The sequence below is a fragment of the Phyllobates terribilis genome, unplaced genomic scaffold (assembly GCF_046119375.1).
Source record: "Phyllobates terribilis strain yellow unplaced genomic scaffold, ASM4611937v1 Scaffold_1__5_contigs__length_1240528914, whole genome shotgun sequence".
In the NCBI taxonomy this organism is placed as follows: Eukaryota; Metazoa; Chordata; class Amphibia; order Anura; family Dendrobatidae; genus Phyllobates; species Phyllobates terribilis.
In genome coordinates, this window is record NW_027362761.1 from 443,843,387 (window position 1) to 443,870,801 (window position 27,415).

Below are 27,415 nucleotides of genomic sequence, written 5' to 3' on the forward strand. Positions count from 1 at the left end.
TAGATCAGCAGATTATATTATATGCTAGAATGATTGCGGTGAAAAAGTGCCCTCTGTTCTCTGAAAATTCTGGCAATGGGTCATGTTGCTTGACAGATGTCACCATGCAACCCTAGCTGACCAACACTTTTCTTCTAGTCAACCGGGCTAACAGCCAACCTTTTGGACTACAATGGGTGAAATATGGCTTATGAAGAAATTTGATGCATGCATGTATGTTTTTTTTCAGAGTTCTAAACGTGAAGTTCGAACATAGCCATGCACAGATGGTTACGAAAGCTAGTGATAAAAAAACATTAATATCTAATTAGAACTATATAACAGAAGAACAAAAAAAAATTGTTGGACCTTAGCACTGAACTGGAGACTTTCAGCATCAGTATATGGGTCTTAAAACAGTAAAAAAAAACAAAAAAACAAACACACACCACACAAGTTTTCCATAGCTTTTTGGCATCCATGTTAAGCAATACTATTATTTTCAGTATTTAAACTTGTGTTACCAACTGTTTATAAAAACCTTATTTCAAGCAGATTAACCTTTCATTAGTTTGGATCAACTGTATATCCTTTACACAAACGTGATTTTTTACTGAAGGTAGTGGATGGAGGCAATAACCGGGGCTGTGGAGTCGGTAAGCCAAACCTCCGACTCCTCAATTTCCATGACACCGACTCAAACTCCGACTCCCTCATACATGGCTCATGTTTAAGTGATACATTTACTGTAGCACAGATACATCTCAGCTAAAAGTCTAGACCCTTAGATCAGGAATAGGACAGACATTTATAGGACATTTCATAATTTTCCAAAATTGTTATGAAAAAATATTCCCCACAAACCGAATTGTACTGTGCCCAATTTATTATAAATTTTAGGAGTTGCAGTCGGTCCATTTTATACCGGCTCCACAGCCCTGGCAATAAGAATTTTCCAGAGCTAGTAACAATGTTCTGATATCAGGGACAGGCTGGATAGACCATACAGCTTAAAAACATGATCTAGACAGGGAGAACAACTGATGTCTTTGTGCCATTATTCTGAGTGTGCAGAATATCCAATTGCAAATTCTCACCTTCGTGGCTGATTGGCATCAAACAAAGTGTCATCATCTTCTTCCTCTTGTTCTAAGGGAGTTAGTTCCATATTCCCTATATTTGTATCCAATACTCCATATTTCCTAGTTTTCTTATTTTTTCTCCTTGTTCTGTAGGAATTAAAAGTAAAATGTAAGATGAATGCTACAAAGATTCAGGAGAACTAAATGTACAGAACTGGATCATGGAGCATGTCATGAGGAAACAAGCTATGTATTGTAGTTAAAAGGTAAGCGTTATTCCAGGCTGCGCTACTCAGGAAAGCAGGTAGAACTTTTCACAGGAATTTCTCAGTTAAAGATGCCCTCCCATGATTTTTTTTTACTAAATCTGTGTATATCTTTAAGTAGTGTGTATATGTTAATATACTCCTCTACTGCCACCTTCTCTGGGATCCAGCTCCACTCTGCTCCTCTGCTCTTCTCAGTAACATCATTGAACTTCAGGCTAGCTGGATCACTATGTTCTATGCGTGAGCAGAAAGTCTCATTAACCGGTTCAGGACCGCCCACTGTACATAAACGTCGGCGCTGCCTGGGCTCTGTGCAGCGCCGACATTTAAAAACGGTGGGTGGTCCCGCAGCGCTCAGGACCCCCAGGGTCCTGCTAGCGCTGCGGTACCGGTTCAGAGCGATAGCTCTGACATGTGGCATCATGGGGACCTGATTGGATCAGGTCCCCATGATGTTAACCTGTTCCTATCTTCTAGATGCCGCGATCCATAGCGATCGCGGCATTTAAAAGATAGGGACAGCCGGTGGTCGGCGATCGGGACCCCCCACATACCTGTCAGCGGCGGGGATCCCGGTGCTGTGACCTCTGACATCATCGAGACCTGATTGGCTCAGGTCTCGATGATGTCAGCGTCACACCAGCCAATCAGAGAAATCACCAGGGAAGTTTGTTTTAGCAACAAACTTTCCCGGGCGATCTGCCTGATAAATGCAGTTTCTCCTCCGATCTCAGTGAGAGAGCAGAGGAGAAACAGTGTGACAAGAGCTGTCAGCCTTGCCACTGTGAAAGTAAAAAAAAATAAAAAATAAAAAAGAAAGTAAGAGTTAGGGTTAGTGAGTCTGTCAGATCTGTCAGTCCTGTCAGATCTGTCAGTCCTGTCAGATCTGTCAGTCCTGTCAGATCTGTCAGTCAGTCAGTCCTGTCAGTCCTGTCAGTCAGTCAGTCCTGTCAGATCTGTCAGTCCTGTCAGTCCTGTCAGATCTGTCAGTCAGTCAGTCCTGTCAGATCTGTCAGTCAGTCAGTCCTGTCAGATCTGTCAGTCAGTCAGTCCTGTCAGATCTGTCAGTCAGTCAGTCCTGTCAGATCTGTCAGTCAGTCAGTCCTGTCAGATCTGTCAGTCAGTCAGTCCTGTCAGATCTGTCAGTCAGTCAGTCCTGTCAGATCTGTCAGTCAGTCAGTCCTGTCAGATCTGTCAGTCAGTCAGTCCTGTCAGATCTGTCAGTCAGTCAGTCCTGTCAGATCTGTCAGTCAGTCAGTCCTGTCAGATCTGTCAGTCAGTCAGTCCTGTCAGATCTGTCAGTCAGTCAGTCCTGTCAGATCTGTCAGTCAGTCAGTCCTGTCAGATCTGTCAGTCAGTCAGTCCTGTCAGATCTGTCAGTCAGTCAGTCCTGTCAGATCTGTCAGTCAGTCAGTCCTGTCAGATCTGTCAGTCAGTCAGTCCTGTCAGATCTGTCAGTCAGTCAGTCCTGTCAGATCTGTCAGTCAGTCAGTCCTGTCAGATCTGTCAGTCAGTCAGTCCTGTCAGATCTGTCAGTCAGTCAGTCCTGTCAGATCTGTCAGTCAGTCAGTCCTGTCAGATCTGTCAGTCAGTCAGTCCTGTCAGATCTGTCAGTCAGTCAGTCCTGTCAGATCTGTCAGTCAGTCAGTCCTGTCAGATCTGTCAGTCAGTCAGTCCTGTCAGATCTGTCAGTCAGTCAGTCCTGTCAGATCTGTCAGTCAGTCAGTCCTGTCAGATCTGTCAGTCAGTCCTGTCAGTCAGTCAGTCCTGTCAGATCTGTCAGTCAGTCCTGTCAGATCTGTCAGTCAGTCAGTCAGTCAGTCCTGTCAGATCTGTCAGTCAGTCAGTCCTGTCAGATCTGTCAGTCAGTCCTGTCAGATCTGTCAGTCAGTCCTGTCAGATCTGTCAGTCAGTCCTGTCAGATCTGTCAGTCAGTCCTGTCAGATCTGTCAGTCAGTCCTGTCAGATCTGTCAGTCAGTCAGTCCTGTCAGATCTGTCAGTCAGTCCTGTCAGATCTGTCAGTCAGTCAGTCCTGTCAGATCTGTCAGTCAGTCAGTCCTGTCAGATCTGTCAGTCAGTCAGTCAGTCAGTCAGTCCTGTCAGATCAGTCAGTCAGTCAGTCAGTCCTGTCAGATCAGTCCAGTCAGTCAGTCCTGTCAGATCAGTCCAGTCAGTCAGTCCTGTCAGATCAGTCCAGTCAGTCAGTCCTGTCAGATCTGTCAGTCAGTCAGTCCTGTCAGATCAGTCAGTCCTGTCAGATCAGTCAGTAAGTCAGTCCTGTCAGATCAGTCAGTCAGTCCTGTCAGATCAGTCAGTCAGTCCTGTCAGATCAGTCCGGTCAGTCCAGTCCGGTCCCGTCCTTTCAGTCCGGTCCGTTCAGTCCAGTCAAAAAATATAAAAATAAAATGGCCCGTCAGACTTATACCGCAGAGGAGGTGTATGCCCTGCTGTGTTCTGACACTGATGACAGCGCAATCTCAGATGGAGATATGGATTTTGAGGGCTTTAGTAGCGGCGACACTGAGAGCCCAGAAATGAGCAGTGATTCTGTTCCATCCTCAAGCCCAAGGACCAGTACAGCAATAGGGGCAAATAGCGCTACTGGAGAAACGTCTCCAAATCAGGGAACACTGCCCAGTACAAGCGCTGTCCCTGCTACTAGTGAATTGGCGCACGCCAGTGTACAAGGGGCGTTGCCACATGATCTAGCATTTCCCAGATGGGAGGCTTCAGATTCGGCTGCTCCATTCAGCCCTGATTTCAACGCCATTCCTGGTATAAATGTGGAGGTGGAAGATTTTGGACCAATTCATTTTTTTAATTTGTTTTTTACAGACAGCTTGCTAGAGCATATTGTCGTGCAAACAAATTTATACGCGTCCCAATTCATAAGCCAGAATCCCCGATCTTACTATGCTAGGGCAAATTTATGGACACCAACTAATGTCCCGGAAATAAAAAAAATTTTAGGACTTACATTTGCCATGGGGCTTGTTAAAAAACCGAGCATTCGATCCTACTGGTCCAACCACCCTGTTCAAGCCACCCCTATGTTTTCAGTCATTCTGCCTAGGACCCGTTATGAAATGCTCATGCGGTTTTGGCATTTTAACGACAATAGTCAATGCCTGCCCAGAAATGCCCCAGAACATGACAGGTTATATAAAATTAGACCCATCATTGAAAATTTGTCAGAAAAATTCTTAAGCCTCTACACCCCAACACAAAATATTTCTATAGACGAGTCCCTTGTAAAATTCAAAGGAAGACTGCACCTCAAGCAATTTATCCCATCTAAAAGGGCAAGGTTTGGAATAAAGCTCTATAAAATGTGCGAAAGTTCAACTGGATACACATCCGCTTTTCGCATATATGAGGGGAAAGATAGCCAACTAAACCCACCAGGATGCCCTACTTATCTGGGGACATCTGCAAAAATTGTTTGGGAGCTGATAAGTCCATTTTTTCAAAAAGGCTACAATCTATATGTGGACAATTATTACACCAGCATACCCCTATTTAAAAGTCTGGTTGAACACAACATCGGGGCTTGTGGGACCATCCGTAAAAACCGTCAGGGGTTTCCACAACCATTGGTCAACCAAAAGTTTCAAAAGGGGCAGTCAGGGACTGTACGCAACGGAGAGCTGCTTGCCCTGAAATATAGGGATAAGAGGGATATTTTTGTCCTCAGCTCGATCCACACAGATGCCACAAGGGCCACTGTAGAACTAGGATCCACCACTCCGAAGCAAAAACCTGTGTCAGTCATTGACTACAACAAACACATGGGGGGTGTGGACCTTGCAGACCAGGTTCTACAGCCATACCAGGTATCAAGAAAGTCCTATACCTGGTATAAAAAGTTGGTTATTTATTTGTTTCAGGTGGCCACATACAATTCTTTTGTGTTGTACAAAAAAGCAGGAAATTCAGATCCTTTTCTTGATTATCAAGAAAAGGTAATTGAAAATCTTGTCTTTCAAAGTGTTAGCCCCGCTCATCCATTAGAATCTGAGGATGTGAAAAGACTCACTGAGCGACATTTTATTGCACTTATTCCAGCAACGGAAACAAGAAGGAACCCCCAGAAAAGATGTCGTGTATGTACTAAGAGAGGAATGAGGCGTGATACCCGCTACTATTGCCCACAATGCCCATCATTGCCAGCCTTATGCGTCACTGACTGCTTTAAAATCTTCCACACAGAACCACGTTTTTAAACTGTAAAAATGTATCCCAATTTGTCATTCAAACATTTGGTTCATTTAGTGAATGACACATTCGAGTAGAGCTCACTTAATTTCCAGGGGGGGTTCTCCAGAATCTAAACCTTCCATTGCGTGCTTGTTTCTGGAAATCATCCATTGAGTTAAAATGGTCACTAAACCCATAGATGAATTCCCAGAGGGGTTTCATTTCTATAATGGGGTCACTTCAGGGGGGATTCTTTAGCTCTGGTACTCTGAAAAGTGCCAGAACAGCATAATCCCCCCTGAAGTGACCCCATTATAGAAATGACACCTCTGTGGGAATTCATCTATGGGTTTAGTGACCATTTACCTATCTACTTATTTTCCCAACACTAGATTAATTTATACAGAGGAGTAGATTGTAAAATTCGGTCACTTGTTGTGGGTTTCCTCTGTTTAGGCACCTCAGGGGCTCTCCAAATGCAACATGGCGTCCGCTATCCATTCCAGTCAAATTTCCATTCCAAAAGTCAAATGGCGCTCCTTACCTTCCAAGCCATGCCGTGCGCCCAAACAGTGGCTTTGCACCACATATGGGGTATCAGCGTGCTCAGGAGAAATTGCACAACACATTTTGGGGTCCATTTTTTCTGGCTGCCCTTGTGAAAATTAAAAATTTGAGGCTAAAGTAGCAGTTTTGTGTTAAAAATGTGTTTTTCTATTTTCACACTTCAACATTATAAAATTCTGTGAAGCCCCTGGGGGTTCAAGGTGCTCACCACACATCTAGATAAGTTCCTTGAGGGGTCTAGTTTCCAAAATGGGGTCACTTGTTGGGGGTTTCCTCTGTTTAGACACCTCTGGGGCTCTCCAAATGCAACATGGCATCCGCTATCCATTCCAGTCAAATTTCCATTCCAAAAGTCAAATGGCGCTCCTTACCTTCCAAGCCATGCCGTGCACCCAAACAGTGGCTTTGCACCACATATGGGGTATAAGCGTGCTCAGGAGAAATTACACAACACATTTTGGGGTCCATTTTTTCTGGCTGCCCTTGTGAAAATTAAAAATTTGAGGTTAAAGTAGCAGTTTTGTGAAAAAAAGTTAAATGTTCATTGTTTTCTTCCACATTCCAAAAATTCCTGTGAAGCACCTGAAGGGTTAATAAACTTCTTGAATGTGGTTTTGAGCACCTTGAGGGGTGCAGTTTTTAGAATGGTATCACTTTTGGGTATTTTCTGTCATAAAGGCTCCTCAAAGTCACTTCAAATAAGATGTGGTCCCTAAAAAAAATGTTTTTGTAAATTTTGTTGTAAAAATGAGAAATCGCTGGTCAACTTTTAACCCTTATAGCTTCCTAACAAAAAAAAATTTTGTTCCAAAATTGTGCTGATGTGAAGTAGACATGTGGGCAATGTTATTTATTAACTATTTTGTGTGATATATCTCTCTGATTAAAGGGCATGAAAATTCAAAGTTTGAAAATTGCAAAATTTTCAAAATTTTCGCCAAATTTCCGATTTTTTTCACAATCAAACGCAAGTGATATCAAAGAAATTTTACCACTATCATGAAGTACAATATGTCACAAAAAAACAATCTCAGAATCAGGGGGATCCGTTGAAGCGTTCCAGAGTAATTACCTCATAAAGTGACAGTGGTCAGAATTGAAAAAATTGGCCCGGTCACGAAGGCAAAAACAGGCTCTGGCGCGAAGTGGTTAAAGCTTCGTTCTCACGATGAGCTTTTGGAGTATTTGTCGCTGTGTATTTTTGATATGACAAAAACACAGCATCTTACAGTTCCAGTAAAGTGGATGGGATTTATAGATTGATGCAGAAAAACTGCAGGTAAAAAACTTATGTGCTTTTAGTGCATTTCTGGGGTGGAAAAGCATCAAAAACAAATGTGACCCACACCAAATTATATAAAGTTTTGTCAAAGCCAAATACCAGGAAGTATGAAAAACAAAGCAGTTTTATTTAACGCATGACACACCAAAAAGACAAAAAAACGCAGTCAAAAAGGCATGTTAACAAAAATGCAAGTAACCTCATTTAAATAATAGGTACAGAAATTCTGCATCATCAAAAACTAACAAAATACTCATTGTGGGAATCAAGCCTTACAATGTAAACCTTATGAAGTCTCAATCTGACGAACCATACAGTTACATTGTAAAAGCCACTTCCAGGTCACAGACCACAGTGTGAAGAGTGGTGATGTCACTAGAAGAGCCTAATGACGCTGGATACAGGACAAGGCGGGGGTTGGCGAGTATATTAACACACAGACTACACTACATGCCAAAAAACAAGCACAAAAGACTATACAATATGGTTGGAACTAGTGTTGAGCGAACATGCTCGACACTTCTCGGTACTCGCCCGAGCATCACGCTACTCGGGATGTTCGGCGAGCACCGAGCATTTCCGGGTTACTCGGGCGGGAGCTCGGGTCTCTGCCCTGCATGTTTGGCGCTCTTTAAAGAGCCAATGAACAAGCAGGGATTGCCAGCCAGTCACTGTAATGCCGCAGCCATGTTGTTTGTGGGCATTACAGTGATTGGCTGGCCGCACAGCGTCACCTCGAGTATTTAAAACCAGGCGCCGCCATCTTGGACACAGTCGCTCCAGATCAGACAGTGTAGGGACAGCGCTGCTGATTTAGGGAGAGATATATGTGGTTTTGCAGTTCTATGGGCCATTTGTATCTAAAAAAAACAGTTTGAGTGTGTCGCTCACTGTTCAGCCGCAAATATATATATATATTTTAAAAAGCCTGGTATACACCAGTAAATTACTGTGGTTTTGATGTTCCACGGTAAAAAATCTCTATTGTCCAGCTTTTTTTATTTTTTTTACAGCAAAAAATGCAAAAAGTGTCTCCCTGATTTTTCAGTCACAAATATATCTGTTGAAAATAGTCTGGTGTAGGCCAGAGAGACAGAAGTGTGCTTTTGCTGTTCCACGGTAAAAAAATCTCTATTATCCTGCTTTTTGCATTTTTAGCTGTAAAAAAAAAAAAAAAAAAAATAGTGTCTCCCTGATTTTTCAGACACAAATATATCTGTTGAAAATAGTCTGGTGTAGGCCCGAGAAATACAAGTGTGGTTTTGCAGTTCCACGGTACAAACCTCAGTATTATCCACTTTTGGGCCATTTGTATCTAAAAAAAAACAGTTTGAGTGTGTCGCTCACTGTTCAGCCGCAAATATATATATATTTTAAAAAGCCTGGTATACACCAGTAAATTGTAACTGTGGTTTTGCTGTTCCACGGTAAAAAATCTCTATTATTCAGGTTTTGGTAGTTTTTTCCGTAAAGAAAAACAGTAGTGTCTCCTGACTGTTGTGACACAAAAATATATCTGTTGAAAATAGTCTTGTGTAGGCCCGACATCCCAGTGTGGTTTCGCAGTTCCACGGGTCAAATCGCTGTACTATCCAGTTTTGGGCCTTTGGTATCTAAAAAACAAGCAGTTTGAGTGTGTCGCTCACTGTTCAGCCGCAAATATCTCTATTTAAAAAAGTGTGGTATACCCCAGTAAACAATAACTGTGGTTTTCCTCTTCCACGGTTCTAATCTACTCTTTATTACCCTTTTCCATTGATAGTGCAAGTGTAAGCTATTTTACTTCATTTACAATGGGCAAGGCGCGTGGCAAGGGACGTGGAAGTGGACGTTCTGGTGATGGTTCGTGCAGAGGACGGGGCCGTGGCCAAGGTGAAAATGTGCCACAACCAACAGCCACATCTTCTCGCTCCCACTTCTTGACCGAATTACTAGGGAAGCACAGAACAACACCAGTATTGAGAACTGATCAGTGTGAACAGGTTATTAATTGGATAGCAGACAATACTTCCAGTTACCTGGGCACCACCACCTCCGGTCTGTCTTCCACACGGTCAACTCTTAGTAGCCGTGAGTCTCGACCGCATACTATTCCTCACCCTGATGCTCCTTCCTCCCACCATGCCGAGTGTCGTCAGACAGCAAGTGATCCCACACTTGGACACTCTGAAGAGCTGTTCACTGGTCCATTTCCATATTTGGGCCCCTCGCCTGATACGCTTGAAGTGGTGGAAGAGGAGATCCCATGTTGCGATGCCCAAATATTTGAACAGCCACGGCCACAGGAAGTCGACGTTGGCAATCTGTCACAAGAGGTGGACGATGACGAGACACAATTGCCAGGAAGTGAGGAGGGGGATCGTGGTGCGCAAGTGGAAGAGGAAGTGGTGGATGATCTAGTAACTGACCCAACGTGGAAGGAGGACATGCAGAGTGAGGCCAGCAGCACACAGGGGGAGGGAGGCAGAGTACCCCAACAGGCAGGAAGCAGTGTGGTGGCCGCAGACAGAAGGCAGGCAACCGTTCCCCGTAACACCAACACGAGGATGTTGCCAGTACAAGCGGTAGGTCTTCCAGAGTCTGGAATTTTTTTAAAGACTCTGCTGATAACCCCAAAAAGGCCATATGTTCCACCTGCCATGCCAGCATCAGCAGGGGTGACAAAACTAATAGCCTGACCACCACCAGCATGATCAGGCACATGGCAGCAAAGCACCCGACTTTGTGGGTAGAAACCCAGTGTCCACGACCATTGTCAGCGGGTGTCACCACTGCTTCTTCCACTGTTGTGCGTGCAATAGAACCCCCTGTTGTGTGTGCAAGGCAATCCCCTGTTCATACTGCATGTAAAGATGCCCCCTCCTCTCAGTCTTCACTTGTTATGGCAGTTTCTCAAGAAACAGCATCAAAGTCCACGTCCCACCGCAGCGTTCAATTGTCCATATCCCAGACCTTTGCACGAAAGCGGAAATTCGCAGCTAACGCCCCACAGGCCACAGTCCTAAATTCGCACATTTCACGACTGCTTGCATTGGAAATGCTGCCTTTTAGGCTGGTGGAGACGGAATCCTTCCGCAATCTTATGGCGGTGGCCGTCCCTCGGTACTCGGTCCCCAGCCGACACTATTTTGCCCGGTGTGCCATCCCCGCACTACACAAGCACGTGTCCCAAAGCATCTGCCGTGCCTTCAACAACACAGTTACTGGTAGAGTCCACCTGACAACGGAAACGTGGACAAGTGCTTGTGGCCAGGGATGGTACATCTTTCTGACGGCACACTGGGTAAACATAGTGGAAGCCGGGACCCAGTCGGACCTTGGGACGGAACACATCCTCCCCACACCGAGGATTGCGGGCCCTATGTCAGTCAGAGTTGCCCCCACAGTGTACAGCTCCTGCGCATCCTCCTCCTCCTCATGTTCAGCCTCCATCTCAGATATCACCACATCAGTTACAAACTGGAAGCATTGCAGTACTGCCTCTGCCAAGCGGCAACAGGCTGTGCTGAAACTCATAAGCTTAGGTGATAAACCTCACACTGCTTGTGAGTTGTGGACAGCTGTGAAAGAGCAGGTAGATCTGTGGCTGAGACCGCTGAACCTACATCCCGGCATGGTCGTGTGTGACAATGGCCGTAACCTGGTGGCGGCTCTGAGGCGAGGTGAGATCACACACGTACCATGCCTGGCTCATGTGCTTAACCTCGTGGTTCAGCGGTTTCTTAAATCGTACCCCGAGTTGCCACATCTGCTCGTGAAAGTACGCCGCCTGTCAGCTCATTTTCGCAAGTCGGCTACAGATTCCACCGCCCTTGCTGTGTTGCAGCAGCGTTTGCAGCTTCCGGCACACTGACTGGTGTGTGATGTCCCCACACGTTGGAACTCTACCCTCCACATGTTGCAAAGGATTTGTGAGCAGAAGAGAGCAGTTTTGGAGTACCAGCTACAACAAGGCCGTCGATATTCAGGTCAGACTCCACACATAAGACCTCAGGAGTGGACCTGGATGTCTGACATATGTACCATCCTGACAAACTTTGAGGAGGCCACCAAGATGGTGAGTGGCGATGACGCCATCATTAGTGTCAGCATCCCACTTGTCTGTCTTTCGCAACGCTCTCTGCAGAGAATTAAAGAGGAGGCATTGCAGCCAGAGTATGATGAGATGGATCAAGAAGCCGTAGCGGGCGATTACACACAGCCCAGCCTCATCTCATCCCAACGTGCATTGGGGGACAATGAGGGAGAGGAGGAGGAGGAAGAACAGGAGCTGCTATCATGCGTTGTAGACGGTAGTACCTGTACAAGTGTCATACCGTCGGTTCAGCGTGGGTGGCCTGAGGACAGGGGGGAGGAGGGGGAGGAGGAGGAGGAGAGCATGGTCAGTCGTCATCTTGGTGAGGACACGGAAATCTTGCCCGTTACCAGTCTGGCACGCATGGCTGACTTTATGTTACGCTGCCTTAACCGTGACCCTCGCATTGTCAAAATGTTGGGTGACAGTCATTACTGGTTGGTGACACTTGTAGACCCCCGCTACAAGGAGAACTTTCACTCTCTTATTCCTGAGGTGGAGAGGTCTACAAAAATGGGGCAATACCAGAAGGGCCTTGCTGCAGAACTCTTAAAAAAATTCCCATCTGAACACGCTAGCGGCAGAGGTCATAGTTCATTGCCCAACCAAGGCGTACAGGCGAGAGAGATGCAACTCCAATCCAGCAGAGGCAGGGGAACCCTGTCAACTTTCTGGGACAGTTTTCTGACACCCGCCCAGCTTACAGACCCTGAGGCGCGGGGTACTCTCACAAGGAGTGGAAAGTTTCAAAAGATGGTGAGGGAGTACCTTGCCGATCGTACCAGCGTCCTCCGTGATTCCTCTGTGCCTCTTAATTATTGGGTATCCAAGCTGGACACTTGGAATGAACTCGCTCTGTACGCCTTGGAGGTCCTGGCCTGCCCTGCCACTAGCGTGCTATCGGAGCGTGTTTTTAGTGCCGCTGGGGGAATTATAACTGATAAGCGCACTCGCCTGTCAACTGACAATGCTGACAAGCTGACCCTTATCAAAATGAACAAGGGCTGGATTGGGCCAGACTTCTCATCACCACCAAATGACAGCAGAGTAACAAAGTCAAATCCACTGTGTTATTTCGGGAGGTGTATTCACATGCACCGCTTCACACCCACACATGGGTATACGCTTCCTCGTTTCGGCTGTTTAATCTTCTTCTCCTTATCCTCAGCCTCCACCACCACTATACCACCAGGGTGCCAGCATTGCAAGTTGCTCCGTCCTAATTTTTGGCAGCTTTTGCTGGGAAAGCATAAGCAAATACTATGGGAGACCCACTCCCCAATAATGGGACTTATGTTTGTAATATGCTATACTGCATGGCTCTTGTAAGGGGCATTGCAAGTTGCTCCGTCCTAATTTTTGGCAGCTTTTGCTTGCAAGGCATAAACAAATACTATGGGACACCCACTCCCCAATAATGGGACTTATGTTTGTAATATGCTGTACTGCATGTGACGCGCCCCCTGGGCCGTGTGTACACGTGTGTGGGATACCCGGTGCCGGGTCTCTGGGGTCTGTAGTCTCCGTGGCGGTGACCCGGTCCCGTGGCTCAGGCTGGTCAAACCAGTGGCAATCTTTCTTAGGTTTTGAGGTTAATTGTCCGACTGCGCCACCCGTGGATTGCGGTCAGGGAGTACCACCGCTGAGAGGCAGACCGCTGAGGCTGGTGTTGTGTGCGCAGCATAGAATGGGATAACTCCCCTCGGGAGGAGTATAGCCTCAGGGCAGTGAGTGTGGATGATGGGGGTGATGGTACACGAGCGCAGCAGGAACGACTCAGAGTCTTTGCAGTGCAGTTCAGGGTCTTTACTGATGATTATAAGGTAGACCCTCCCGGGAGTACTGGCTAGCATAAGAGGCCTGGTCAGTCTGTGAGCAAGCAGGAGTTCCCCTGGCCAGGTGGAGTTGTAGGCCTCCCCGTCTGTCTGCACTCTTCCTGGCTACCTTGCTGTAAGCGGGTAGAAGTAGCCCACGTCCCTGAGTGTACCGTGTAGTGCTCACCCGTATGGCTGGTGACTTGGGGCCTTCTGTTAGCCTCTGCTCCACGACGGCGGTGCTGGTCCCTTGCTTGTGACTGAGCCTCCGGGCTTCTATGGCTAGAGGACCTGAAATCCCCTGCCGGCCGGTTTCTGCTGCTGGATATGTAAGTCCACACAGCTTCGGACTCCTGTGTCCGGTTCCTATTGTCTTCTGCCAGGGCGAGCTCTGCTCAGCTTCCAGCCCCTGGTCTTTAGCTCCTACAGAGCTCCTTGCTGTTACTTTCCCTTGCTCTCACTCTGACTGTTCTCTGACTCACTCAACCCAGCCCCAGATCCAGTTTATAAGGACAGAATTCTCCCCTCCCAGGACTGGGGCAGGAGGATGTTGCATGTTTAAAGGATCCTGACCAGGAAACCTCCCACTTGCTCTCCGACGTAATATCTCTATTACTGTGGTGACCAGACCCCTGGGGTGCCACACATGGCTCTTGTAAGGGGCATTGCAGTTCCTCATAATTTTTGGAAAGCCTTCCATTCACTGCTTAGGCCAACAGTGCACGGGAGACCCAGTTGCTATAAATGGAAAAAAAGGTTTAGTTAACGCCCTCTGACCTCCATGTCATTTCCAAGGGGCATTGGAGTGGCTCGAAATTTTTGGTAGGCATTGCACTCACTGTATGCCCTATAACTGTGTAGCCGAACCGCTCCTTTTGTTACAGAAACATATCCTACAAGACATATCTGGTTGACTGGCCTGATATTGATGTGAATGGTCCCTGTTCCTCCTGCTCTTTCTCCTATGCCACCACCTCATCCATCATTTATCACCTGAAGCTTTGTTTTAATGGGAGTCATAGTACTGGGATAGTAGCAGGAAAACATCCAGCAATCCTCGGAGGAGGTAGGATATGCGCCAAAACGCGGACCACCTCAGGCTTAGCCGCTACTACATACATGCGTTTGCATTCCAAGAAAATAAAGCAGATGCTAACTTCTATCATCATCATCATGCTCCTCACCTTGGCACTCTCAACTCCCCTGATGGAGAAGCCAGGGCCCACCGGAGTCTGGTTCTCTGGTGGGCTCGTCCAATGCTGCCCTAAAGCAGGCCAGGCTAAGAAAAGTGTGGGGGAAGGTGACAGGAGAAATCAGGGCGGCTGGGGACCGAGTATGGACACCTGGCCGCCACCTGGCGGCTGGGGACCGAGCGTGTACACGCGGCCGCCGGGCGGCTGGGGACAGAGTATGGATACCTCGCTGCGGAAGCGGCCATGAGGTAGTGGCCAGCTTCGGCCTCCTCCAAACTAAAAGGCCCCATTTCAAGTGAAAGCTAGCAGTATGGTATTGCAGCCTGCGGGTGGGTGGTTGGCTGCATATTTTCGCTTGCATTGCAAGGAATGGGGGAGGTACAATTGAACACTGCCCTGGGACAAGGACTTGCACGGGGATAGTTGCAAGTCTGCATCTTCTGATGCGGCAAGGATCACTTCTGATGGGCACACTTTTAGATAGTGACCTGGGGGTCAGAGATGCTTCCAGGGGTCTTCCACATGCTGATCCCTTGTCTTTTCAGCACTGTATGCATGTGTCACACAGCACATGGCCAGATAAGGTTGCAAAATGTTAAAATGACATTTCCCGGTGAACGCATTTGTCACGGTTGAAAGCAATACAAAAGTGCAAAAACGTATGAAAAATGCTACTTGTGAACATAGCCCAAGGTGTGGAGGAATATTTTTGTTTTTGGTTATTTATTTTATCTTATACAAAAGTCTTTACCCTGGAAAGGAAATTCCTTAACATATTTCACAGGAAAACCGTTTCAGTTTTGTTTTTGAACGTTTTATTGTGAGCCCGCAAAAGTGGCTTAATACCTCTGACCACGTTGTTGACAGCAGTGACCTGGGGGTCAGAAATGCTTCCAGGGGCGATCCCCATGCTGCCCCCATGTATTTTGAGCACTGTCCATATCGTTTTGGGCACTTTTTAGGCTTTCTACAGACTTCCGGGGGTGCTGCCGCAAAAATGCTCGGGTCTCTCATAGACTAACACTAGCACCCGAGTATCACGTTAAGCTCGGCCCGAGCTTCGAGCACCCGAGCATTTTAGTGATCGCTCAACACTATCAGTCGTCATATTGGTGAGGACACGGAAGTCTTGCCCGTTACCAGTCTGGCACCCATGGCTGACTTTATGTTACGCTGCCTTAACCGTGACCCTCGCATTGTCAAAATGTTGGGTGACAGTCATTACTGGTTGATGACACTTTTAGACCCCCTCTACAAGGAGAACTTTCACTCTCTTATTCCTGAGTTGGAGAGGTCTACAAAAATGGGGCAGTACCAGAAGGCCCTTGCTGCAGAACTATTAAAAAAATTCCCATCTGAACACGGTAGCGGCAGAGGTCACAGTTCGCTGCCCAACTAAGGCATACAGGCGAGAGAGACGCAAATCCAATCCAGCAGAGGCAGGGGAACACTGTCAATGTTCTAGGACAGTTTTCTGAGACCTGCCCAGCTTACAGGCCCTGAGGCGCAGGGTACTCTCACAAGGAGTGGAAAGTTTCAAAAGATGGTGAGGGAGTACCAGCGTCCTCCGTGATTCCTCTGTGCCTTTTAATTATTGGGTATCCAAGGTGGACACTTGGAATGAACTCACTCTGTATGCCTTGGAGGTCCTGGCCTGCCCTGCCGATAGCGTGTTATCGGAGCGTGTTTTTAGTGCCGCTGGGGGAATTATAACTGATAAGCGCACTCGCCTGTCAACTGACAATGCTGACAAGCTGACCCTTATCAAAATGAACAAGGGCTGGATTGGGCCAGACTTCTCATCACCACCAAATGACAGCAGAGTAATATAAAGTCAAATCCACTGTGTTATTTCGGGAGGTGTATTCCCATGCATCGCTTCACACCCACACATGGGTATACGCTTCCTCATTTCGGCTGTTTTTTTGCTCTTCTCCTTATCCTCAGCCTCCACGACCACTATACCACCAGGGTGACCGTGGTCCATGTTGCCAGCATTGCAAGTTCCTCTGTCCTAATTTTTGGCAGCTTTTGCTTGGAAGGCATAGGCAAAGACTATGGGAGACCCACTCCCCAATAATGGGAATAATGTTTTTAATATGCTGTACTGCATGGCTCTTGTAAGGGGCATTAAAATAGTCTTGTTAAGCTACTGTGACCTCCACGTCTCTTCCAAGGGTCGATAATATTGTCTTTTTATTCCACTTCGACCTCCACCACTCTTCCAAGGGGCATTAAAAGCGTCTTGTTAAGCTACTGTGACCTCCACGTCTCTTCCACAGGGCGTTGATATTGTCTTTTTATTCCACTGCGACCTCCACCACTCTTCCAAGGGGCATTAAAACCATCTTGTTAAGCTACTGTGACCTCCACATCTCTTCCAAGGGGCATTAAAACTGTCTTGTTAAACCACTCTGAACTCCACGTCTCTTCTAAGGGGCATTAAAACCGTCTTGTTAAACCACTCTGAACTCCACAGCTCTTCCAAGGGGCATTGACATGTTGTTTTTAATTACCTCTAACCTCCACGACTCTTGCAACGGGCATTGCATTTCCTCCTAATTTTTGTCAGCTTTTGCTTTTCAATGCATAGGCGAACACTAAGGGAGACCCACTCCCCAATAATGGGTAGAAGGTTTTTAATACGCTGTAATCCACGTCTGTTTCAAGGGGCATTGCAGTGCCTAATAATTTTTGGAAAGCCTTCCATTCCCTGCTTAGGCCAACAGTGTACAGGAGACCCAGTTGCTATAAATGGAAAAAACGGTTTAGTTAAGGCCCTCTGACCTCCATGTCACTTCCAAGGGGCATTGGAGTGCCTCGAAATTTTTGGTAGGCATTGCATTCACTGTATGCCTTATAACTGTGTAGCTGAACCGCTCCTTTTGGTACGGAAACATATCCTACAAGACATGTGTGGTTGGCTGGCCTGATATTGATGTGAACGGTCCCTGTTCCTCCTGCTCTTTCTCCTTTGCCACCACCTCATCCATCATTCATCACCTGAAGCTTTGTTTTAACGGGAGTCATAGAACTGGGATAGTAGCAGGAAAACATCCAGCAATCCTCGAAGGAGGTAGAATATGCGCCAAAACGCTGACCACCTCAGCCCTAGCTGCTACTACATACATGCGCTTGCATTCCAAGGAACAGAAAGCTAAGGAGGTGGATGGCCTCATGATCATGAATAATTTACTCTTTGTGTAGGAGGCCGACCACTGCTGCTGTCTACCTTCTGAACTTTGTGTTGAAGCCTGATTGACCCAGGACCCGCAATCCTCTATGTCTGGAGGACGTGTTGCATCCCAGTGTCCAACTGTGTCCCGGCTTCCACAATATTAACCCAGTGTGAAGGCGTCAGTGAGATGGACCATTCCTGGCCACATTCACTTGTCCACGTGTTTGTGGTTAGGCTGTCCTTCCCACTAAATGCACTGGGGAGGGCACAGGTAATGTTTTGGTATGCGCGATTGTGTATAAGGCGCACCGGGACAAATAGGGGCGGCTGGGGACTGTTTATGGACACCCAGCCACCCCCACGTGGCTGGGGACTGTGTGTGGGCACCCGGCCGCGGGGCGGCTGGGGACTGAGTATGGACACCCGGCCGCCCCCTGGCGGCTGGGGACCAAGCGTGGACACCCGGCCGTCGGGCGGCTGGGGACTGAGTATGAATAACAGGCTACCGACGCAGCCATGACGTGGTGGCCAGACTCCACCTCCACATGCCTAAAAGGCCCAATTTCAAGTGCAAGCAAGCTAGCAGTATGGTATTGCAGCCTGGGGGGTGGGTGGGTGGCAGGCTGCATACTTGCGCTTGTATTGCCAGTTATGGGGGAGGTACAATTGAACACTGCCCTGGGACAAGGACTTGCACGGGGATAGTTGCAAGTCTGCATCTTCTGATGCGGCAAGGATCACTTCTGATGGGCACACTTTTAGGCAGTGACCTGGGTGTCAGAGATGCTTCCAGGGGTCTTCCCCATGCTGTTCCCATGTCTTTTTAGCACTGTATGCATGTGTCACACAGCACATGGCCAGATAAGGTTGTAAAATGTTAAAATGACATTTCCCGGTGAATGCATTTGTCACGGTTGAAAGCAATACAAACGTGCAAAAAAGCATAAAAAATGCTACTTGTGAACATAGCCCAAGGTGTGGAGGAGTATTTTTGTTTTTGGTTATTTATTTTACCTTATACACAAGTCTTTACCCTGGAAAGGATGTTCCTTAACCCCTTTCCGACCTGGTCAGTAATCGTACGCACCAGGTCGGGAAGGCCGGTTCAGCGGGGGCTCCGGCGGTGAGCCCGCACTGAAGCGAGCACGTCAGCTGATTATTGGAATCGCAATCCACCCGCGGCTGTTAATATGTTAAATCTCTGACAGTGGCATTTAACTCGCGCTTCCGGGAGTCCTAAGCCCCGCCCATCAGTGACCCCGTCACGTGATCGCGGGTCACCAATGGGTGGGCATGACAACTCAGGGTCTGCAGCAGACGCCTGTGGTTGTCATGTCTCAAGTGCTATGAGCGCCAACTAGTGGTCAGCGCTCATAGCAAGTGAGCATTTCTCCTGCATACAAGCGATCTGCTCATCGCTTGTATGCAGTAGAAGCAATCAGACAACTGCGGCTTCTAGTCTCCTCTGGAGACTATAGAAGCAAGCAGAAAGTGTAAAAAAAGTTTTTAAAAAAATAAAAAATATATAAAAGTTTAAGTCACCCCCCTTTCGCCCCATTCAAAATAAAATATATATATATATATATAAAAAAAAACCACATACACATATTTGGTATCGCCGCGTTCAGAATCGCCCGATCTATCAATATAAAAGAAGAATTAATACAATCAGTAAACGGCGTAACGAGAAAATTTTTTTTAAAAACGCCAGAATTAAGTTTTTTTGGTCGCTACAACTTTGCAATAAAATGCAATAACGGGCGATCAAAGCATCGGATCTACCCCAAAATGGTATCAATAAAAACGTCAGCCCGGCATGCAAAAAAATAAGCCCTCACCTGGCCCCAGATCCCGAAAAATGGAGAAGCTAAGGGTCTCGGAAAATGGCATCATTTTTTTTTGTTTTTTTAGCAAGCTTTGGATTTTTTTTTCAACACTTAAATAAGAAAGAACCTATACATGTTTGGTGTCTATGAACTCGTAACGACCTGGAAAATAATGATGGCAGGTCAGTTTTAGCAATCTGTGAACGTGGTAAAAAAAGGACCCAAAAAACAACTGTGGAATTGCATTTTTTTTTGCAGTTTCACTGCACTTGGAATTTTTTTCCCATTTTCCAGCACACGATATGGTAAAACCAGTGATGGTGTTTAAAAGTACAACTCGTCCCGCAAAAAATAAGCCCTCACATGGCCAAATTGAACAAAAATTAAAAAAGTTCTGGCTCTGGGAAGAAGGGGAGCAAAAAAGGAAAACACAAAAACAGAAAGACCCATGGTCGTTAAGGGGTTAACATATTTCACAGGAAAGCACTTTCACTTTCGTTTTTGAACGTTTTATTGTGAGCCTGTAAAAGTGGCTTAATACCTCTGACCACGTTGTTGACAGCAGTGACCTGGAGGTCAGAAATGCTTCCAGGGGCGATCCCCATGCTGTCCCCATGTCATTTAAGCACTGTCACTATCGTTTTGGGCACTTTTTAGGCTGTCTACAGACTGCCGGGGGAGCCGCCGCAAAAATGTTCGGGTCTCCCATAGACTAACATTGGGCTCGTAGCTCGGGTCGAGCACCCGAGTATCACGGTGAGCTCGGCCCGAGTTTCGAGCACCCGAGCATTTTAGTGCTTGCTCAACACTAGTTGGAACGCATTTAAAGGGCACCTGTCAGCAGGATTGTGCTTAGTAAACCACATACACTGTCAGGTGGGCGCCTTTACACTGAGTAAAACGATAACTTTTTGTTTTTTAAATCCATCCAGTGGTTCTTTAATAATCTTTATATTCAGTTCTACAAAAATGAGTTGCTCGTGCTATGGGGCGGGACATTAACTGGTGCTCTCATAAAGGTATGCTTATCTCTGGCCTCTGACCGGTCACTGTGCTTTCAGCGACCTGCCTACTATTGTAAATATTGTCTTTGCAATTTTTCTGACCATGTGAAATTTACATCCCCCGAAATGGCTGCCGGCACCCGCACATCTTTTGGTTGCCGAGAGATGCTACTGCACACGCGCCATCTTGCTTTTGGAAAAAGAATGTGGGTGCAGCAATATGGCGCCGCGCTTGTGCAGTAGCATCTTTCGGCAACCGACAAATGCTACTGTGCAAGCGCGGGCAGAGGGGGCCATATTGCTGCAGGCAAGTTTCTTTTTCCTGTAGCAAAATGGCGCACTTAAAGAACAGTGACTTGTCAGAGGCCAGAGACAGGCATACATAATGAGAGCACCAGTTACATACAGCCCCTCCCTAAAGTCCCGCCCCAGAGCATGAGCATCTCATTATGGTAGAACTGAATATAAAGATTATTAAAGAACCACTGGACGGATTTCATCAACAAAAAGTTTTCATTTTACTCAGTGTAATGGCGCCCACCTGACAGTGCATGTAGCTTACTAAGCACAATGCTGCTGACAGGTGCGCTTTAAAGCCACATTCACACAAGCCGATACAAACAGTTCGAGGCAGACAATTGTTCAGTCCCTACGTGTCTACTTACCAAAGAAAGAAGCCCTGTTACATATAGCACAAGCGATCGGACGATCGCAGCTTTAATTCCCCTAAAAGGGCTATTCAAATTCAGTAAAATGTGAGTTAAAAAAAATTAAGTTTAAAAAGATGAAAAGAAAAAAGGAAACAAGTTCAAATCACCCCCCTTTTGCCCCATTAAAAATAAAACCTTTTAAAAAAAAAAAAAAAAACAATTGATAATCGCTGCGTTCGTAAAAGTCCAATCTATCAAAATATAAAATTAATCAGATCGATAAACACAGAGTAACGAAAAAAAAAATATCAAAACCACCATAATTAAGTTTTTGGGGGCGGACGCAACTTTGCAATAAAATGCGATCAAATCATCGTATCTACCCCAAAATGGGATAAAAACATCAGCTAAGGGCCAAAAAAAATAAGTCCTATATCCCGAAAAATGAAAAAAAGTTACGTTTCGGAAAATGGCGATATAAGCAGAATTTTTTTTTCTTACAATTTTTTTTTTTTTTTCACCACTTAAATAAAAAACAAAACAAAAACAAAACTATGTTTGTCATTTGCGTACTCGTACTGACCTGGAGAATCATATTGTCAGGTCAGTTTTACCATACAGTGAACATGATAAATTAAAAGCAATCGTGGAATTGCACTTTTTTTGCAGTTTCAACACACTTGGAAATTTTTTTCATGCTTTCCAGTGCATCACATGATAAAATGCAGGGCTGTGGAGTCACTAAGCCAAACCTCAGACTCAGACTCCTTAATTTCCACGACTCCGACTCCCTCATACATGGCTCATGTGTAAGTGATAAATTTACTGTAGCAGATTCATCTCCGCTAAAAGTCTAGACCCCTAGATCAGGAATAGGACATTTCAATATTCCCCACAAACTGCATTGAATTACTGTACCCAATTTATTAAATAAATTTAGGAGTCGGAGTTGGTCCATTTTATACCAACTCCGACTCTACCAATATGGGCTCCGACTCCACATCCCTGAAAAATGAATGGTGTCATTCAAAAGTATAACTTCGTCCCGCAAAAAAAACGAGCACTCATACGGCTATGGGGACGAAAAAATAAAAAAGTTATGGCTCTTGGAATATGGGCAGGAAAAAACAGAAGCATAAAAACTGGAAAATCGCAAGGTCATGAAAGGGTTAAAAAGGATATTGGGAAGTTAAAGTCAGTTCAAAAGCGGGCGACTAGATTATTACATGGATGAAAACTCTCCTGTAATGAGAGATTTAAAAAAAAAAAAAAAAAAAAAAAAAAAAAAAAAAATAGATGCCTCAAAAGGAGATCTCACTTACACACATTCTGTGGTGTGAAAAGTGTTTGCCCCCTTCATGATTTATTCTTTTGCACGTTTGTGATCTGTGGCTCCCGGCGTGTGCACAGTCAACATATCTTACGGTCACCGCATGAACAGTGACCGCCCGATACATTGACCGCGCACGCGCCGGGAGCCACAAGTAACAGCACGTGCGCACTGAAGCTGGTAATCATACAGCCTCAGTGCGCATGCGCCGGACAAGTGACCCAACGTGTGCAAATGCGCATGCGCCCCACAAACATAGCGCTTGCCAGCAGTATTCAAATGGCATGGGCGGCACCAACACTAACTGAAAGCAGTGACCGCCCATGACAATCTGAGAATCACTCCTTTATGACTGAATACGAGCAGGTAGGACAAAGTATATAAAACGTTTCAGGAATACAGCTTGTTAGTGATGCACAATGCATCACTAACAACGCTATGGGGGCAGTGTAAATAGCAACTAGGACGTGACGGGTTCCCTTTAAATATTAGACAAAGATAACACAAGTAAACACAAAATATTATTAAGCGAAAAAAAAAAAAAAAAACCTATAGGGCCCTGTGTGAAAAAATGATGGCCCCCTAAACCTAATAACTGGTTGGGCCACCCTTAGCAGCAACAACTGCAATAAAGTGTTTGTGATAACTGGCAATGAGTCTTTTACAACGCTCTGGAGGAATTTTGGCCACTCATCTTAGCAAAATTGTTGTAATTCAGCCACATTGGAGGGTTTCCGAGAATGAATAACCTTTCTAAGGTCATGCCACAGCATTTCAATCGGTTTAAGGTCAGGACTTTGACTAGGCCACTCCAAAGTCTTAATTTTGCATTTCTTAAATCATTCAGAGGTGGACTTGCTGGTGTATTTTGGATCACTGTCTTACTGCATAACCCTAGTGCACTTCAGTTTAAGGTCATGAACAGATGGCCGGACATTCTCCTTCAGGATTTTTTGGTAGACAGAATTCATGGGTTCCATTTACCACAGCAAGTCTTCACGGTCCTGAAGCAGCAAAACAGCCCCAGATCATCACACTACCACCACCATATTTTACTGTTGGTATGATGTTCCTTTTTTGAAATGCTGTATTACTTCTATGACAGATGTAATGGGCCATACACTTTACAAAAAGTTAAACTTTTGTCTCGTCAGTTCAGAGTATTTTCCGAAAAGTCTTGATCATCCAGATGTTTTCTGGCAAAACTGAAAACGAGCCTGTATGTTCTATTTGCTCAGCAGTGGTTTTCGTCTTGGAACTCCGCCATGCATGCAATTGTCGCCCAGTCTCTTTCTTATGGTGGAGTAATGAACACTGACCTTAACTGAGGCCTGCAGTTGTTTGAATGCTGCTATGGGGTCTTTTGTGACCTCTTAGATGAGTCGTTGCTGCGCTCTCGGGGTAAATTTGGTGGGCCACTCCTGGGAAGCTTCACCACTGTTCCATGTTTTCGCCATTTGTTGATAATGGCTCTCACTGTGGTTTGCCAGAGTCCCAAAGCTTTAGAAATGACTTTATAATCTTTTCCAGAGACTAACAGATCTCAATTACTTTGTTTCTCATTTGTTCCTGAATTTCTTTGGATTGCAGAGTGATGTCTAGCTTTTGAGGGTGCTTTGGACTACTTCACTTGGTCAGGCAGGTCCTATTTTTTTAAAGTGATTTCTTTATTGAGAATAGGTGCGGCAGTAATCAGGTCTGTGTGTGGCTAGGGAAATTGAACTCAGCTTCCCAAAGATGTGAGAAACCACAGTTAACTTATGCTTTAAGGTGTGTGTGGGCGGAGGGCCTGTAGGTTTGGATTTCTTTTTCCCGTAATAAAGACCTTAATTTAAAACCTGCATTTTGTGTTTACTTGTGTTATCTTTGTCTAATATTTAAATTTGTTTTGTGATCTGAAACATTTAAGTGTGACAAATATGCAAAAGAATAAGAAATCAAGAAGGGGGCAAACATGTGTAGACAATACAAAGGACTGGCCATGACTTATTCCTTCCAAATACCTTACAAAAGGACCGGGTGACATTTGTTACATGTCAAGGAAAGGTGATTCCAGCATCTAAATAGTAATGGGTTCTTTACAGTTAGAGCAGTCAGACTGTGGAATGCCAGACTGCAAAAGGTAATAATAACAGATACTAGAACAGCATTTTAGAAAAGGCCAAATGCTTTTCTCACAACAAATGGCATTGTGGTTATAAATAATCTAGGGAAAGAGAATGTATAACTGGTGCAGAAAGGTTGAAAGTGATAGACCTGTCTTTTTTCAACCTACCGTATGTAACTGAACTGGTGAGAATGCGTTATTGCCTGAAATACGGACACCTGTATTTACAGCAATGAATAAAAAAAACTACTGAGGGATTCCTTATATATTAAATATTATTATGGATAATTATATTATTTCCTTATTTATTAAAATGGTGTACCAGAAAACAGTTCTTGGCCAAAGTAACAAATTGGACATCTTGCATTGCTTACAGTTTTCCAAGTTAATTAAAATGTTAAACAGAGGCAGCAATACAGCTTAAATAAGTAATCCATACCATTCCAACAATGCATCATTCATCCTCCTTGTTGAATACCTTCCATGACCACTATAGACAATCACTGGCCTTAGTGGTATAGGGCATAAAACTGCTGATGATTGGCTGCAGTAGTCACCTGAGGTATACAGGATGTGACAGTTGCAGCCAAGATAAACAAGAGACAAGTAGGGAGCATCGGGATGTGGCGCTAGAACCCTGAAACGGGCAAGTATATATTTATTTATTTCAGTTTCTCAGCCCATTTTATTCTGCAGATCACTACGTACAGTGAATATTTAATATTACCAACCCTGCAATGATAATAACGGCAGCCTGTCTGATGTGAGCTCCTAGATGCAATCAACATTAGGTCATTCCAAATTATTCATTGGATTTCAGGGAGCATTCTGCATATGCTGGAAAGCAATTCTCCAGTAATAAAAGGTGGCAGATTGTCTATTGGAATATACAGATCGTGCATAATTATGACACGTTAGCAGCTTAATGTCAGACAGAAACACTCAGATCTCGCTCTATTACTGCATTAAATGGGATTTTAGAACGCAACAAGCAAAGTTTTCTTGTGGGTTTGGATCGTTAAGATTCAGCCGGTAGACAGACCAGCCCCCCACTGACACCATGAGAAGTCTGTGATTCACACGTGAATCAATAACACATGCGCAGGCTACTTATCAATATTGCTATTCTTTTATTCTCGGATGTATGTCTGCAGGTGACAGAATACAATCCACGACCTTGCAATGTGATAACTCACGGCGGTGAAACACACGCTATATAACTTTATGCTTCCATAAAACATTTATTGTAAAACCTGTCTCTTCCATAATAGTGGCTATATATATTATATATCTCACAGCCATCTGCATCATATTCTGACATTCTACTATTGTTTGACAGCAAAAAAGCATGACAATAGTTTCCATTGTGCTTACAACCAAATCATGGCAAGACAAAGAAATAGCTTCAACATTGGTCATCACATGAATATATCTGGAAAATCCATCCACACAGGGTAGTTCCCTGCTGGAATTTTTTATTTACAGGAGATAACTTAAAGAAGTGCTCCTCCACCTATCAAAGTAATCTTCTTACTATATTACAATCATCATATTACATAGCACTGTGTACTTATAATTGTTCATTTGTCGCTATACCCAACTAATTCTTCTATTTTCCATTAGGTCTATGATGTCACATCATTAAAAACTGACTAGCTGAATCCTTCTAAACTATGTACAAACAGGAAGTCTCTTTTTCGTGCATGACTCTGCATTAGGGCTCGCTCACACTGGCGTATAATAAGGAGGCGTGCAATGCGAGAAAACATCATAATCTGGCCAACGTTATTAAATGAGGCAGTGCTCATCTGCGAGTTTTTTCTCAGCTTGGATCAGACTGACAAAAAAAAAAAAAAAATCGCAGTATGCTACGTTTGTCTACAAGAATTAGATCGTAGTCACCAGTCGAAATCAATAGGTGCGAACGGGAAAAAAGACAGAAAAAATGTATACACATATTATAATATATATATATATATATATATATATATATATATATATATATATATATATATATATATATATATATATATATATATATATATATATATATACATATATACACACTGCTCAAAAAAATAAAGGGAACACTCAAATAACACATCCTAGATCGGAATGAATGAAATATTCTCATTGAATACTTTGTTCTGCACAAAGTTGAATGTGCTGACAACAAAATCACACAAAAATCATCAATGGAAATCAAATTTATTAACCAATGGAGACCTGGATTTGGAGTCACCCCCAAAATTTAAGTGGAAAAACACACTACAGGCTGATCCAACTTTGAAATAATGTCCTTAAAACAAGTCAAAATGAGGCTCAGTATTGTGTGTGGCCTCCACGCGCCTGTATGACCTTCATACAATGCCTGGGCATGCTCCGGATGAGGTTGCGGATGGTCTCCTGTGGGATCTCCTCCCAGACCTGGACTAAAGCATCCGCCAACTCCTGGACAGTCTGTGGTGCAACGTTGGTAGATGGAGGGAGACATGATGTCCCAGATGTGCTCAACCGGATTCAGGTCTGGGGAACGGGCGGGCCAGTCCATAGCTTCAATTCCTTCATCTTGCAGGAACTGCTGACACACTCCAGCCACATGAGGTCTGGCATTGTATGGCATTAGGAAGAAGCCAGGGCCAACGGTACCAGCATATGGTCTCATAAGGGGTCTGAGGATCTCATCTCGGTACCTAATGGCAGTCAGGCTACCTCTGGCGAGCACATGGAGGGCAGTGCGGCCCTCCAAAGAAATGCCACCTCACACCATTACTGACCCTGCCAAACCGGTCATGCTGAAGGATGCTGCAGGCAGCAGATCGCTCTCCACGGCGTCTCTAGACTTTGACACATCTGTCACA

At 45.0% G+C, this 27,415-nt stretch overlaps 1 protein-coding gene across 3 annotated transcripts in view; it reads right to left on the reverse strand.

Annotated features, from left to right (window-relative positions):
* FAM174A (family with sequence similarity 174 member A) overlaps positions 1-27,415 on the reverse strand; it is a 513,219-nt gene that overhangs the window by 460,752 nt on the left and 25,052 nt on the right. For all 3 annotated transcript variants that reach the window (XM_073677998.1, XM_073677987.1, XM_073678008.1), the window contains exon 2: positions 1,077-1,208. In XM_073677998.1, the coding sequence (XP_073534099.1) occupies positions 1,077-1,208 (132 nt within the window). The remainder of the gene's footprint in view (positions 1-1,076; positions 1,209-27,415) is intronic.